This window comes from Acipenser ruthenus, chromosome 2 (genome assembly GCF_902713425.1).
Source record: "Acipenser ruthenus chromosome 2, fAciRut3.2 maternal haplotype, whole genome shotgun sequence".
In the NCBI taxonomy this organism is placed as follows: Eukaryota; Metazoa; Chordata; class Actinopteri; order Acipenseriformes; family Acipenseridae; genus Acipenser; species Acipenser ruthenus.
In genome coordinates, this window is record NC_081190.1 from 39,453,062 (window position 1) to 39,469,819 (window position 16,758).

The 16,758-nt window shown below is 37.8% G+C and overlaps 1 protein-coding gene across 3 annotated transcripts in view; it reads left to right on the forward strand.

Annotated features, from left to right (window-relative positions):
* Nucleotides 1-16,758, forward strand: part of LOC117408664 (WD repeat-containing protein 70-like) — a 159,580-nt gene that overhangs the window by 137,800 nt on the left and 5,022 nt on the right. For all 3 annotated transcript variants that reach the window (XM_058995771.1, XM_058995773.1, XM_058995779.1), the window contains 4 exons: nt 3,711-3,811; nt 4,167-4,246; nt 8,650-8,766; nt 11,528-11,690. In XM_058995771.1, coding sequence (XP_058851754.1) covers nt 3,711-3,811; nt 4,167-4,246; nt 8,650-8,766; nt 11,528-11,690 — 461 coding nt within the window. The remainder of the gene's footprint in view (nt 1-3,710; nt 3,812-4,166; nt 4,247-8,649; nt 8,767-11,527; nt 11,691-16,758) is intronic.

Genomic DNA, 16,758 nt, shown 5'->3' on the forward strand with positions numbered 1-16,758 from the left:
TGGTGGTAGAACAGAGGGCTGTGAATTATTCAACTAATTAATTTAAACCCCAGTTTGATACTCGAATATGATGAAATTGATGAGTATTACAGACTGGTTTTATGGTTCAGTTGTGGTAATGGAATAAGAAAATCACACAGCCCATTTGCATTCTGTTCAGATTTGTACCTCATCTTGTGGTGAAGTTTCCAGAAAGCTCCTTGAGAAATCAATACCTCTTGTGCCTCATCAGTCATTCTGCTTCCTGAGCAAAAACTTAATCCCACTTGATTGGTCACTCCATCCAGAAGTGAGCAGTATCATTTCTGTTACACCTGCTAAACTTTTTTGAATATGGAGAGAATGCAAACTGCAAATGTGCTTTATTCATGAGCATATTCTAGTTGTCAAATCTACAGGTGCCCTAGTGAAACCATGTCCAAAAGACTGACTTTCCAGCTGTTCCTGTTTGAGTAAAGGTCAGCATAGTGTAGCACATTTATATGTCATCCTGATAGTGCTCAGATGGCCCTGCCACCAGTGGTTCCACTGAATGTTGGAGCCCCTGATGAGACTTCTACCAAGACACACTGGCACTCTAACTCATCCAGCTTCAACCAATGGACATGGCCATTGAGCACGGATAGCACCGCTATTTAAACCAGGAGATTGGGTTGCTGTCTTTTTAAAGTGCTACATTACAAAGACAGTTGGTAAGTTGCACAAACTCTTTAATGGCCCTTTTATTCTTTGTAGAACGTACTGGGCTTTGGAGGCTCAGGGCGTAGCTATCCATCTGTTATGGCTCGAGGGCAAGGCCAGGAGCAGGAATCCTGAGAAGATCACCAACCATTCCAAGAACCCTAAAGCAAACCGATGTATTCATGGCTATTAAGAACCAAGGCTATCCCAGGCTGTATTTTCTACAGCTGAACTGACCTGACTTATTTAGTGTTGTTGAAGCATTTTACTCATTAAAACCCTTAGAAATACCCCTTCAACTGGGTACCTTAATTACTTTCTAAATGACATACTGAACAGCTGGCTCTTAAGTGAATCAGATCCTTGCTCTGTGTTGGTGTAATACTGAAACATCTCATGGAAACTACACAGATGTCATCATATGCATATTTTGTTACCTCAGAGCATTTATACATTTATTATTTAAACATCCTTATAAGGGGAACTTTTTATTTATTTATGTTTCAAATCTGCCACCAGCATGTCTTCAAAAGACCATGACTCCTACACTATTTGAGATCCCTTCATTTGTGTTACTGAAACTCCAAACACTACACAACTGTATTCTCATGGTCAGGTTTGATTATGGGTATTATTTTATAACAAATCAGTTTTGTGGCAGTAGTATTACAAAGTCAACTGTACCTGAATTTTAATCTTTCTTTTTTTATTTGCTGTTATGCAATGATTGCAGGCCAAAGCAAAAAAAAAAAAGTTTCTTTTGAATATTAGCTAATAAAACACAGATTGTGCACGGACAAATACATTTTTTCCATATGACGGTTAAGTGGGACCTAACACGTTATGGAGATATAGTTTTCTTTTTATAACTAATGCTCTGTACAATGTCCACCACATTTTGAAAATCATGCTAACCAGTGAGGAAGCAAGTGCCACAGTATTATTAAGTTTGCTATGCATGTTTGACAAGTTAACAGTACTGTAGCCATAGTCTGTGAATCACACCATCCCAGGGTTTGTTTTTCTTGGCTGTCATCCAGCCAAGTGCTATTAGATACCTCTACTAACAGTACAAAGTAGAGGAATACAGTACATCAGGAACTTATAAAGGTCAAACAAGCATGTGTCATAAACAAATAGCAAAAGACCAAACAACTTTATAGAAAAACAAAACATGGAAATATATTCTCTTTTTTATTATTATTTGATAGCTCTGTTACAAACATATTTGTACTACATTGCTTGCAAAGACATTTATGAGATGTGCTGCTTTTCTTTGGCATTCTTGGTATCTCTGAAACAGAAACTTCCAAGAAAGAGGGAGAGATGGGGGTAGAAAGGAAGTACTATATAGTTTACACATATGTTTAAAGGGATAAAGTACATCTAATGGAAGAGCTAATGATGCAAATCTGGAGATTCATGGTTGATTTCATGAAACTTTACCATATTTTATTATGAGGGAGTTGCTGTTGTGTGGTCTAACAAATATTGATTGCAGCAAATTCAGCTGTCCTTATGAATTCACACAAACCATGCTCCATGGCCTTGATTGTAAATAAATGCAGTAATGCCACTTTTCAGGGAAAAAGCAACATTTCAAGCATCCAGTGAGTGGCAAGCACACAAGCACAAGCTCTCACACACCAATACATTATAAATCAAATTTCTATGGCACTGAGTTGAGGTTTCTTTACATCCAGACAAACGGTCTAAAATGGCACAGCTTGACAGTTAATGTGTCCTGAGATGGAGGTTTGGTCTGCATTTATTATAATATATTATAGAGATAAACGTGAAATTGAAGTTACTTGAATGATGCACCCTTTGTATTCTGTTACAACACACATTTCATCCATAAAAACCTTCACTGCATTAAAAGCTCAATTTATTGAGAAAATATATGAAAGGCAATGATCCACAATAGGCACATTGTGGAGCGGGCTTGGGGATTTGTTTATATCTGGGCTACGTAATTTAGAGCACATAAGTAATAGGTGGATTGGTTGCTGGAGGGATGGACCAAGTTTGAAAGCAAGGTTTCAAATACTATAGAACGTTTTTTGTCCGCAGACTATGTTGACCAATAATCATGGAGTCCTTGACACGTTCTGTTTGTAATTGGAATGGGAATTTGCATTTAGAAAGAAACTTCATTCCACACTCCATCTCCAAGCTTAATAGACACTACAGCTGAATACAGAGCAACCACTGAGGTGCAGCCTGGGGTGGAAAAACCACAATTTTGCACATGCACACCTGCAAGGTTTGGAAATCCAGGAGGTGGACAGAGGCCAGCACAACCTCATAGTTACCCCAGGTCAGAATCATGCAGTGCAAATCGCAACAAGACTTATTCTTTGGCAATGGACATATTGGGTCAGTGAAACAACTTGCAACAGCACATTTTTTTCAGCAATGTGTTTGTGTGCATTTCCCAGAGTGAGACACTATTGTTGTTTTGAAATGAAATTTGTAACAGGCATGAAAACAATTATGGCTGCATTATTAGACGCACAGTCATTAAATGAGTTTACAGACTTTGAAAACCTAATCTAATTCAGAATGGGAATCTCCCTTAAAATAACTGGGAAATAATATTGCAGCATATTAAAAACAAATGTTCAACAACCATTGTCAAAAACCCCCCAAAAAACATGGCCATGGTCTTTAGCAGAAGTTATTATGGGTACTATAGTATTATAATCGTGTTATTTTAAGAGTAATTCTGATTTGTCCAAAAAGAGGTGTCTATTGTGACACTTCTAACTTTTTCAGAAGCAGGACTGATCCTAGAGGAGCGGTCATGTCTCAGTACCTTACCGTATCACATATTTTGTTTAGCCAGGGTTCACACTCTCCGTGTCCTTCCATTCTTAAGCGTCTATGTTTGTTTATTCCTAAACCATCTGAGATCTGAATTAGCAAGTACGTCAAAGTACAGAGGCAGATGCTGTCTTACTTGCAAAATAACATTGATGTGGACATGAAAAAATACTTATTTCTGGTGTTTGTTTTTCCTTCTGTAGAGTGTTGTCCGCTGTTTGTGGCACCCAAAACTAAACCAGATCATGGTTGGGACTGGGAATGGACTGGCCAAAGTATACTATGACCCTATCAAGAGTCAAAGGTAAAGACTAATGTTAGATTTTTTTTTTAAAGAAATATTATAATTGTAAGTATATCCAGTCACTTATCTTTTCCGTCCTCTAAGGCAATAGCAGCCAGAAGCTGTTCAACAGGTTTATTTATTTATTTGTTTGTTTGTTTGTTTTATTTTAATGCTGGTTCACTAATCGTTTCATGTTAGACCTGGTAATGCCTGTAAATCTCTCCTTTAATGGCCATTTTAACGCCTGACCTACATTTCTCTTGCAAACAGATTCAATCCCAACTCCCTTAGAAACCTGCTGTATGTAACTAAGAAGACAGCACTGCATGCTGTAGGCATGCAATCATTTTATTTTCTAACTTTTGTTTCACAGAGGAGCGAAGTTGTGTGTTGTGAAGAGTCAGCGAAAAGAAAAGCAGGCAGAGACTCTCACGCAGGATTACATCATAACACGTAAGCAGTGTGTCAACATAGACTCCACTTTCATCCTGCCTTCACCGTTTCCATGTCTAATTGCAGCTGTCTAAGTTGTTTCAGGGATATTATCTATATATGATTTACATTTTCCTTTTATGTATAATTTCTTTATTTGCCATGCTTACCATTTATTACAGCAAAATGTGTCCTGAAAAGACACCTTAAAGCTGTGGGGAAGCATATTACAGTTGCACTGGCTTGAGTCCACATTGCTTCACCAATGTGCTTCAGTGAACAGCGCAACACTAATATTTCCCCACCTCACTTTTTCACCATCTTGAGGGGTCTTTTAAGCAACAATTTTTCTGCAATTGTTTGTAATGATCTAAGCAAAAACAATGAATAGAGAATCATACCAAGCATTATTATAAACAAATGAATATTAGGAAATGTTGATGATATGAAGCATCCCTATAATGTTAATTTCCACAAAGCTCAATTTTTTTTTTTTAAATCCAGATTTACAGGCTGGGTGCTTGTTGGTCGGATATGTGCTAGTGAGACGACTCAAACAGAAACAGAAACAGGCAGCAGTGTGGAGTCGTGGTCAGGGCTCTGGACTCTTGACCGGAGGGTTGTGTGTTCAATCCCAGGTGGGGGACACTGCTGCTGTACTGCTGCTGTACCCTTGAGCAAGGTACTTTACCTAGATTGCTCCAGTAAAAACCCAACTGTATAAATGGGTAATTGTATGTAAAAATAATGTAATATCTTGTAACAATTGTAAGTCGCCCTGGATGAGGGCGTCTGCTAAGAAATAAATAATAATAAAAAGAATCCTACTCCTAGTTTTGACCATGAAACCACTATGCCCTTTTTACGATCCCTTACATAACTGTACTTTCACTTGTTCAGCATTATCCACAATGACTGAATTAGATGGCAATTAGTGCCATTAGTGCGTTTTTATTTATTTATTTATTTATTTTTATTGGATTCTGTACACTAGCACTGAGTTATCTTTAATCCCTGAAAGGCCTAAGGTGGAAATGATTGGTTACACTGACCTCAGTCAAATTCAATCCAATACGTATGACCTTAAAGGCAGGTGCCTTACCAAGTGTCACTGCTCAGTTCTGTAAACCATTTATCTTAGTTAAATGACAATGCCATGAAAGACTGCTTACTGCATTGTATTGCTTTTTTTGGTCTTGGGAGCATACTCTAAATACAGCTGTCTGTTTAATCATGCAGAATGGTCAGTCTTTTGTATCATTATGTACGATGCTGAGTGTCCTTCCTTGGTTGAATTTTGCATATCAATATTAATCTCCTAGTTTTGATTTTGACATTTAAAAGCCAGAAATTGAATGTTCTCTGATGTAATACCCCCTTTGGTTTTGCATCAGAAAAGTATAGCGATTTGGCCTTATTTTCCTCTGTGCTATAATAATAAGACATGACTAATTTGGTTTATTAAGGTCAACATATGAACATATAATCACACACCTGTTTCATATTTTACTTTTACTCCTAAATTACTTACTGTTTTCCTATTGCATGTACATTTAATCTGAAGGGGCATTTTCTAGACCGGCAAATAAGGGAAGCGGAAAAGCCAGCACATTGACAAGCCCTGTATACTGAAAGCCACAGCTTAATGATACAACGGTATATGATGTCTATTAATTCTAGTATTTATATTTTAAATTAAAAAAGGCTTTAGTATTCTGTTTATCCAAAAACACTGCATTGCTGTTGTCCTCACAATGGAAAATGTGTATGTGCTAGAAAATGGAATGATTGCAAAAATTCTGTTTCCAGTGACCTTTTTATTTAATGTACTATACAAGTGGCTTATTGACAGTTCCTAACAAACCCCATCTAGTGCTGCTCCTGTAAACAATTAGCGGTGTAAAAGCAACAGGCCGCCTGTTTGGAAAATTAATTGCAGCTTTGTCACTCTGTGATACAAGTAAGAGTCTGATTGTGTCTATTCATTCAGTGCCCCAGCAGATTTTAAAATGACCTCATACTGTAGGTTTGTCAGATGTAGCAATGGCTTATTTATTTCCTGTCACATTACTCTGTTTAAAGCCGCAATGGCTGCAGTGTGTTTGGTGTTAAACCCTTTTGACAAACCTGTGAAGTGTGGTCTTCTATCACAGCTGTGCTTTTAGCACTTAACCTTTTGACTGCTTTTTGCACCACACATACCACTACAATAGCCTCCCTCGTCCACTGTGTTAGGAACTGAAGGGTCTTAAATTTACCACTTTCAGAGAAATGTGCTGCTGGGACTGCCATAATTCATCCAGCCTAGACATGTATTAATGCCTTAAATGCTCACAATTTCTGACCAATCTGTCAGTGTATGTACCCGCCCACCCCAAATACTGCCACAAAAAAAAAGTGAAATGACAGCTGCTTATGCATTAAAGTTACATTGACATTGCTTTTCGTCAAAGCATCTCAAGGCACTGTACAACAGTAAAACTGAAAAGATACAAAGTAAACAGCAGTTTTGAAATGTGGTCTGATTTCTGTCTGCAACCCAATTTGTATAGGAGATGTAGACACTAGGTCGAATGGGCTGGGTATGCAGCAATACAGACATTCGACTCTAGCAAGCTGCTCTGTTTCGCATTCAAATATGGGTTTGTGGATTGGTCAGTATGTTTTTCATCATCCCACATATGGGTTGTTTTATATTGCAAAGGCATGCACTTTTTTAGCATCTTCCAGCCTTAAGTTTCATCTTTTTGTATGCAAAACTATTCTTTTTTTTAGCTTGTCTTCATCCATGCTCTCAAAAGGTTGGATAGAAATGTTTCTCCAAAATTATCCATTGTATAGTGATTAAAACTGTGGGACTGCATTATTGAATCCCAGCCAGTCATTGATTGGGAGCTTGTTACCTATTGTCAATAAGATTCAGTTCCACATGCCTTTGAAACTGGGTAGAAGCACAATGCCTTTGGAACCCCCATCTGGGTATTGCAGATCTCTGTAACTCGACTCCTGTGGTGTTCATCCTTGTACAAAATGAAGCTCCGCTGCAGACTGATTAGTTTCTTGGCTCACTGTTGATGTGGTTCTGAGAGTAGGAAGCCCTGAACAGGCTTTGAAAGGAAGACAATTCAGATGTCAAAAAACCTGATGATCATGCAGTTTCAATCACTGTTGCTGTAGAGTCCTTTTTCTGCAATAAGGAATGTGCTTGCTATAACCTCTCTAATGTTGGACTGTAAAAAAAAAGAGAAAACTAGGTTTCTATAATATAGTATAGCAAGAATGAAGCTGTGCCAAGTTTAATTGGAGCATTTATATTCCATCTATTGAAAGAAGATTCATCAATCCAGAAAGTGGTTGACATGTCTAACAGCTTTAACAGTGCAGTGAGTTAAGATATATAAGCCTTTCTTTTCAGGTGAATTCTTAAAATCAGCCGTATTTGCTCTCAATCTTAAGTCTTTCCTAGATGCCGCCGTCTTCTTTATTAGACTTTCCAAGCTTGCAGCATCTAAAGCGGTGGAGTAAATAAAACATCTGTTTTGCCATGTCCCATATTTGATATACCTTTGACAAGCTGTTTGCCCCCAAAAGCATGCTGTAGCTTAAACTAAAACTACTTATTAAATCTGTTACAGCAACAGAACTTGTAAATTGTGGATATGGACAAAAATGACACTGTGGATGTCCTTTACCCTTTAAAATTGTACTGCGTTGTTTGATATAGCTATGTCCTTAGCATACACACATGGGATAAGAAAATCTACGGTCTAGGGGGCTCCCGAGTGGCGCATCCAGTAAAAGCACTCCGCGTGGAGTGCAGGATGCGCTGTATAGTCTGGACGTCGTGAGTTTGAGTCCAGGCTATTCCACAGCCAACCGTGGCCGGGAGCTCCCAGGGGACGGTGCACAATTGGCCGAGCGTCGCCCGGGGGGAGGGAGGGTTAGGTCGGCCAGGGTGTCCTCGGCTCACTGCAAACCAGCGACCCCTATAGTCTGGCCGGGCGCCTGCGGGCTTGCCTGTAAGCTGCCCAAGAGCTGCGTTGTCCTCCGACGCTGTAGCTCTTGGGTGGCTGCATGGTGAGTCCGCAGTGTGAAAAAAAGCGGTTGGCTGACGGCACACGCTTCGGAGGACAGTGTGTTTTCGTCTTCGCCCCCCCGAGTCAGCGCAGGGGTGGTAGCGATGAGCTGAGCTTAAAAAATAATTGGCCATTCTAAATTGGGAGAAAATAATAAAAAAAATAATAATTGGCAACGACTAAAAAAAAAAAAAAAAAAAAAAAAAAAAACTACAGTCTTCTAAATTTGTTTTTGTGGTTTTTTTTATATATAAAAATGCAAAAATAGCCAAGAGAAGCAGTCTTAATTCAAAGGCTGCTCATTCACCTTTTTTGTATGCTCGTTTTTAAAGTGCTTTTGTATTCCAGCTCATGCACTACCAATGTTCCGGGAAGCTCGGCAGCGCAGCACAAGGAAACAGCTGGAAAAGGACAGACTGGACCCACTGAAATCCCATAAACCTGAACCTCCAGTCTCAGGGCCAGGTAAATGCACTTTACCATGTGAAATGCCATGTGTAAGTGTTTGCTGTTTTTTCAGGTAATGGGGAGGGGGATACATCTGCAAATATTGATGGTATATACCAGGGGTACTCAATAGGTGGACTCCTGTCCAAATCCGGATCACAAGTACATTTTGCCCAGACCACCAAGTCATATGCCAATCTGTGTTTTTACTTGCATTCACATTAGAAATGCTGTGAATTATTCAGACAACATAGTTCTTATGAGAGTGGTACGTGAGGGTACAGTAGGTGTCGCTGTGATAGTAAGTAGCAGATACTCTGAATCAATCTATGAATGAATGAAACAAAATGTACAAGTCAACTGTATTAGCAGCTCAAATGAACTGCATTGGCTGCTGTGGCCTGTTTTGTAAACGTCAACATATCCCTACTCTATGGCTAATAAAAAAACCGTCATTAGTCATTTTTTTGAAAATACACAATTAAGAGACAATTTTCATACCTTATGGTACAAGTTCAGAAAATCGCCCTTCACAAAGACCAAGAAAACAATAAGTATCTCTGCTATACAATTTTTGTTAAAGGGTACATAAGGAACTTTTTATTTTATTGTGTTACATGTTCATGTGTTGCTACAACTGTTTACGTAAGGTGTGTGTTTTAATTTTTACATTTTGACCACTTTTTTAAACTTTTAAATTGCATTCCCTGCCTCAAGATGGCTTCACATGTACCCACGTGGACCTCTCAGAACTGCATTTCCCATCATCCTCCTGCTCATTGGTAAATCCATCTCAATTACATATGTGAGCGGGAGGATGATGGGAAATGTAGTTCTATGACGTCAGTGCGGGTACATGTGAAGCCATCTTGAGGCAGGGAATACAATTTAAAAGTCTAAAAAATTGCTCAAATTATAAAAAATAAATTAAAAACAATACACACACCTTACGTAAACAGTTGTAGCAACACATGGGAACATGTAACACAATAAAATAAAGGTCCTTATGTACCCTTTAAGTAGCTTTTCCAAGCCAATTTAAAAAATATTACCGGTAAAACATACAATATAATGCTCTTTTTAATATCAATGTGTATTTGTGCTACTGTTGGGTACTCCTGACTCTTTTCTAAAAAAAATGTATACAAATTCATGTTTTTCTTGTACATTGAACTTGAGGTAACATTTAATAGGTAATGCATGCGTCTTTTAGGCTACTCCCTCTTGATCAGTGCTTCCAGATTGGTGGTTTTCAAGCCAAATTTGGCTTGTTTTGAAAGCATCTAGCAGGTAAATGTTGTCTTTGGTGGTTTGGTTATTTTTTGGCTATTTTTATCAAGCATGTTTTTTTCTATTCCTTTCAATTTATGAGGTCATCTCCAGCGCAGAACTTCAATCACCACAATGCCCTGTATAGTATATCACATCCTCCCCCCATCTCTTCTCGCGCTCTGCATCCAATAAAATTACGAATTACACAAACGCTCAGTTATTTTTCATTACTCACCAATTAAAGAATTGTATTAGTGCAAATTTAATTGTAAATTTTAAGTGCAATTTTAAAGGTTTCATGGGTGCTTCTCAGTGGTTCACCTTTAAAAGCACTGCCACTGCCATGCACAAGCGAAGTCCTGTTCATGCCCTGTTGCTGACTTTTGGGCCCATAAGTCTATTATAAACCATTGGCAACCCAGGAAGTTATACTGCCAAAAAAGAACAGACATTCCCAGTAACCAAAAATGCACAGCAAGACATGTTTTGTGTTTCAGCCTCAGGTTCAGAAAGACAAGCTAACATTTTTTTTTTTTTTTTTTGTTTTTCTGGTGCCAGAGCCAAATAAGGTAGGTTTATGTAAGAGATTGTGTTTGACTATAATGCTGTTATCTCCTAGAGTTAGTGAATATATCCTTTTATTAATGCTATAGCCTTAAACCACAAATTGTTTTTATAAGTCATGTTACTCATACAATAAAGCGTTTGTTGAGGCTAATCTCTTTACCCAGTTTGTGGTGAAAGGTAGAGCTTTTTCAATTCGAGTCTTAAATTACATGTACATTTATGTAAATCTTTTTTTTTTTGGGGGGGGGGGGGGGGGGGGGGCGGCTTTCGCTTTTTATATACTGTATACAATTATTGTTTTCGGTTACCTTCCAAAATGCTTGGCAGTTTTTTCTGCCAAAATATGTATAGTAACTTGACAGTACTTGCACAGTACTTGTACCTTTTAACCTTTGCTGTATTCCACAATGAAATCCCTATTGTCACGGGCACATTCTTCTGGAGTTTTTGCGTATAGGCATTTTTTTACATTTCACCACAATTTGCAATTCTGTTTTAAATTCTCTGTCTCTTAACTATAATGCAGCTTTATATCCCGCGAACAAGCCTTGATTCCTAATTGTAATCACGTTTTAAATCTTGCAAGCGGAGTCTGCAATAGAAATGTAGGAATTTGCTGTCACCCTGTAGTTGGGGTGAGTTTAAAGTATTCAGAACGAATCAATGATAGATACAACTCAGGAAGGAGGGACATTGCCCAGCTGCACTTTGAAAGGTAGTTTGTTTTTGTGTTTTTTGTTAATGGGAAAGGGGTGAAGTCAGTGAATTGAGTAATAACCATTTCAGGTGTTTATTGGCTATACACCAATTTCTTTTTTTTGTATCGGTGGGGTGTTGTATCGTTTATTGGTTAAAACTGAAAAATCAGACGCCCTAGTTATAAGCTAAACAGTAGGGGATCAGATGTTCAATTCTCTGTGATAACTTTCTCCACAAACAGGTCGTGGTGGGCGTGTGGCAATGCATGGCGGCACTTTATCCTCATTTATTGTGAAGAACATAGCCCTGGATAAAACCGATGACAGCAACCCCCGAGAGGCTATACTGCGCCATGCAAAGGAAGCCTCCGAGAACCCATACTGGGTTGCACCTGCATATACCAGGTAAACTTGCGCCTTTGATAAAACAATAAGCTTATGGCTGGTTGAGTGTACTAGCAAATAACCGACCCCCAAATGCATTAACACACATTAATAGTGCATTCAGGATGTGAATTGTGTCAACACCAGTGGATAGTGGAATCTTTGACTGAACTGAAAGTAAAACATTGGGACTGGAGACCAGGGAAGTGAAAATGTGTGTATTTCAACAGCACAGACAATGACGGTTTTGTGTATTTGTTATTTATTTTTCCCAAAAAACAGATAACAGTATCTGGGTAAGATCTCTTTTTATTAGTATTATTTTGAAATCATATTCTACTCACAATCTTTTGAAAGTTTCATTTTGAGTGAGTCTAAGCTGAGTGGCGGTTTAAAAAGTGTAAACCTTTATGATGATGGAGTTATTCATTATACAGCATATTCCTCTGAATCCAGTAGTAGTAACTGGGGCAGTCAGTGCCACTGTTGTATACTATAAAATAACCACTGGATTCCACTGTTGTATACTATAAAATAACCACTGGATTGGTTGGACAGGGTTTGTTAAACAAGCCTGGCAAAAGGAGACCAAGGGTGGTCCATGGGTTTGGCAAAAAATGTGCCGACATTTCAAAACGTAAGATATTGTGTTTTAAAATGGCACACGTTTTAACAGTGGTTGATACAACACACACACACACACTCGCATGCTTGTTGTTTTTTACTTAATTTGAATACTAGCTTATCCCATAAGGAGCAGCTTTGGGTATTGGATAAATAGCATTCTTGATGCGCTACCTTTTTTGGAGCCTGAGGATTTTTTTTTTTTTTTTTTTTTTTTTTTTTTTTAATGATACAATTAAGCAATTCTAATATTTGCTTATGTGAACCTTTTCTGAATGTTCCTATTTAAAGAACAATACTGTCTGTTTACTGTCTTTTATCAATTTATCAACAAAATATACAGGTAATAGCTCTGCACCTTTGACACAGAGGTAACCCAGTAAGATCCTGGTCCATTAACCTCATTGTTTGTTTCTCAGGTTACATCCTTGACACCTGCACTGTAATAGTCATGAAAGTTTAAAGAGTGGTGCTATTTCAGAAGCTTGGCTACAGTTTACAGTGGGTGGATACAGTTACAGTTTCTTGTTTTAAAGCTGTAGCTGAAAGGGGAAAAGCTGGCAGGAAAGAAGGGAGGGAGGGTTATTGGTTTACTTGTCAGATAGGGCTTTGTGTGTGAGAGAGACTAAAGCTTAGCCAACATCGTGCCGGCTTGATGGCTCCTGACCACATTAATAGTACTATAATGAAAGTCTGCGTAAGAGTGACAGACAGGAAAAGGACAATGATTTACTAGTATAATCCACTGAGGGATTGCTTTAAGTACTATAGGCTTTTTACTTCATGTAAGCAATATCTCTATCTCCTATAAATGTGAGCTTCATCTGCATATTTGTAGTTCTCATGAACAGAGTTGGAGAAAAGATGCTAGACACACTGTACCAGGTTTATTCGGCTTTATTCACACTACCCCTGTGACATGGTTGTATTTAAACTATTAACCCTTTACCACAATGCCTGATTCAACAGAAATCTGTAAGAAAAATTTAGAAAAGTATACCTACTTGGGAGCCAGATTTTTCTCTCACTAAACAGCTTGCGAGACTTCTTAATAACATCAGGTGACTTTTGCCGAATTCTGTATGTGCTGGTAATTCTTTCACTATATACTGTCAACCATATTGGATTTGTCTTTTCAGTGAACAGGCTCCCCAATGTGGCCCCGACTGTTTTACATGACCTCTATCACAGCTCATGGCCACTTGAACTAGAACGTGACCTCCAGTTCCATTCAAGCCTAGGGGCACAAAACATCTAGCTAAAGACATTCTGTAGTTAGGTATATGTTAAAAAAAAAAAAAAACGAGATGTACTTTTATATACAAAATATATATATTGAGAGGAACGCCAAGCTATCAGCGAAGCACGTGAACTACCAGACTCTCTATACAGCAAGTTTATGTGTTTTCAGGGTATTGGCGCAGCAAAAGTAAATCAGCCAAAAGCACCATTTCACGTTTAATTTGTAGTTCCCAACACTCTCAGGTGAAATGCAGAAAAAAAAAGTCAATACCTGTGTGACAGGGTAGCTGGGCAGTGATGTCAGGTCAGAAACAGGAACTACACAGACAGGTAGTACCTGGGTGAAAATGATAACAAATGTAATCAATTAATTAACTCTGGAGATGGCCACCTTCCACACAGGGTTTTGTGGGATGGGGCTTCCCCATCTCTGCTTCCAAACAATAAACAAACAGAATGTCGTGTTTTTAAATAAACACAAAATACATTCAAGTCATACTAATACAATAAACCATTACTTTTAAATACACACACAAAACAATACATTAAATCATCCATTCTTAATAAACAGACACAGGGCTTTTCCCCGCTCTCTCCTACTGCCCCACCACAACTTGTCACACAGTAAGAGAAATAAGTCGTCAAAGTAAGGTCAAAATCTCCTTCTTTTTCTCCCAACGTATTTTTTTGCAGACCCCAGGGAGTTTTATCCATGCATAGGTATATTACAGGACATCCAAGTTTTAATGACAATTAACTTTTGTCAACATGGAAATATACTAGGGAACACACTTATTGTGACATCTATGTCATTTAATGATTTATTTCTGTTTTAAAATGGAACATGCGTGGGAAAGTATAACCTTCAGTTTGCAAGTGTGTTGTGCTACACGATTAGTTGAGACAAGCAGTATTTTGAAAGATGAAGTCAGCCAGCTGAGAATTCTCAGGACTTTGTTATGTTTTGGAGATTTTCTTTGTCATCTTCATCATCATCATCATCATCATCATCATCATTCTGAGATTCTGATCTTGAGCTCTGAAATTTGGTTTCCTGGTTTTCAGTGTAACGCTCATTGTGGTCCCTATTGGTGCAAGGAAGTACGGTTCCTCTCGATACTGGTTGATGAGAGTAACAGTATTTGTGGTCCCCACTGGACAAAAAGGAATGTTCATTTCTGAGAATTAGCTATGCTGAAGGATAGCCTCTATACATTTGGTATAAAAGTAAAACATTAATATATATTTTAAATAAATGAATACATAAATCAATACATAGACATTTATTTATTTATTTCTTTATCTATCTTGATATTTATTTTTCACTATCATAGAAACACTGCCATTTAATACTGTATTTATGTGTAACAAACACATTTTTAATGTGAAAGAAATGTAGTTGATATGAATGACACTTTCATTGAACATACATACTTTTGCACACATCACTTTAATATATATATATATATATATATATATATATATATATATATATATATATATATATATATATTATGCTGCGCAAAAGTCTTAGACATGTTGCATTTTTCTATAATTTACTCAAAGCCTCCACCAGTGTTTTCTACTATTATAACAACCTTGACTTGCATAAAGAAGGAAAAACATTGAGTGAAATAGCTCGCATCACTTGATTTTCAAGGTGTGGTATCCAAAGCATAATCAACAAGTACACAGAAACATCATCTGTAATTGACAAACCCAGGACTGGAAGACCCAAAAAGCTGTCTGACAAGGATGAGCAATACTTGAAAATAGGAATAGAAAGAATACAGGCATTGAATTGACAACAGAACTGGCAGAAGGCACAGGTGTCGTTGTCCATCCATCAACAGCCTAAAGCACCATTGACCATTGTTCCATAGTCATTTCAGCCTGATTCAAAAGGGTTAAGGTTCAGAAGCAGTCAGATTATCAAGCTGCTGGCACAGGTCTTTGAGGTTTCCTCTTTTTTTCGGAAATTGTGGGCACAGCGCCAGTAGTCTGCGGTCCACACTCACATTCTTGTGACTTGCCGATACAAAGGATTCCCCCCTCACATTCCCACTTGGGCCTGAAGGCATCTTTATGCTTTGTACATGAATCAGAACAGATGAGTAACAAACAATTAAATGGAATGTGACCCTTGGATCTTGTGATACAGTAAAGAAAATTGTGAACTTTGAGCAGGCAGTTCAGGGTAAAGAAAAAAATAAGTGACTCGTAATTAGGCTTTGAATATGTATATTTGTGTTGGTGAAGCATGTTGTAAAGTTTATATATATATGTTAATTATGTTTTAGCAGGTTGACTACTTTTGAGACAAATGTGTCATTTCAAAAGTGTTGAATAAGCATAGTCTATGGGTAAAAATAGACCAAGGCTTTGAAGAGAAGTTTTTCATTTGAAAAACAAACCACAAAATATTTAAAATGATACAAAAAAGATACGGTTAAAGCTGTACAATCCAGCGTCGCTTAGGACCAGAAAATTGTGCTGGATTAGACAGTGTGTTGGATTACAGTTACTTTAAAAAATCTAATACTGTACCTAAAAAAAGGTAACGTGAAAGTGTGACTGCTTAAAAAAAAAAAAAAAATGTATGACTGTACCTGCATGTGGGATTCAGGTGCTTTCTGCTAGCATTCTGGTTTTCTCTGTGGTACTTTAAGTAGGCATGTTTTCATTTCAGAATGTCTGAAATGATTGGCCTTGTGATTTTGAATTTTGGGTTTGGTGAACATTCAGGTTTTTGGAGAAGCCCAAATTTTCTTTCAAGAGCTACATCATCGTACGGACGTTTAGACGTTTTATTTGCTGTTCAACAACTGCACAATTGAGAGTGTTGTCGGCGAGACATGCGAGTATTTACACAACGTTTTGTTTTTGTTTAAATACTCATTTTAAAGTTTAAAATCACACAACTTCATGCCAGATTACACAGTCAGATTTACATTAATTTTAGGCAGAATTCAAGAAGACAGGCTCTGGATTGTAGAGGGTATCACACCATTAATTTAAATAAGGATTTGCTCGGGGCCCAAAAATCGTGCTGAATTATATAGAATGCCAGTATGTAGAGGGGCTGGATTAGACAGGTTTTACTGTACTAACATTATTGAAACTTGCAAACCTTGTTTTTGAAGGGGGCTTATTCTCTTGCATGAGAGCTGCTTTACAAAATACCTGACATGAATAACCTAGATACAAAAATCCTTTTGTGTGT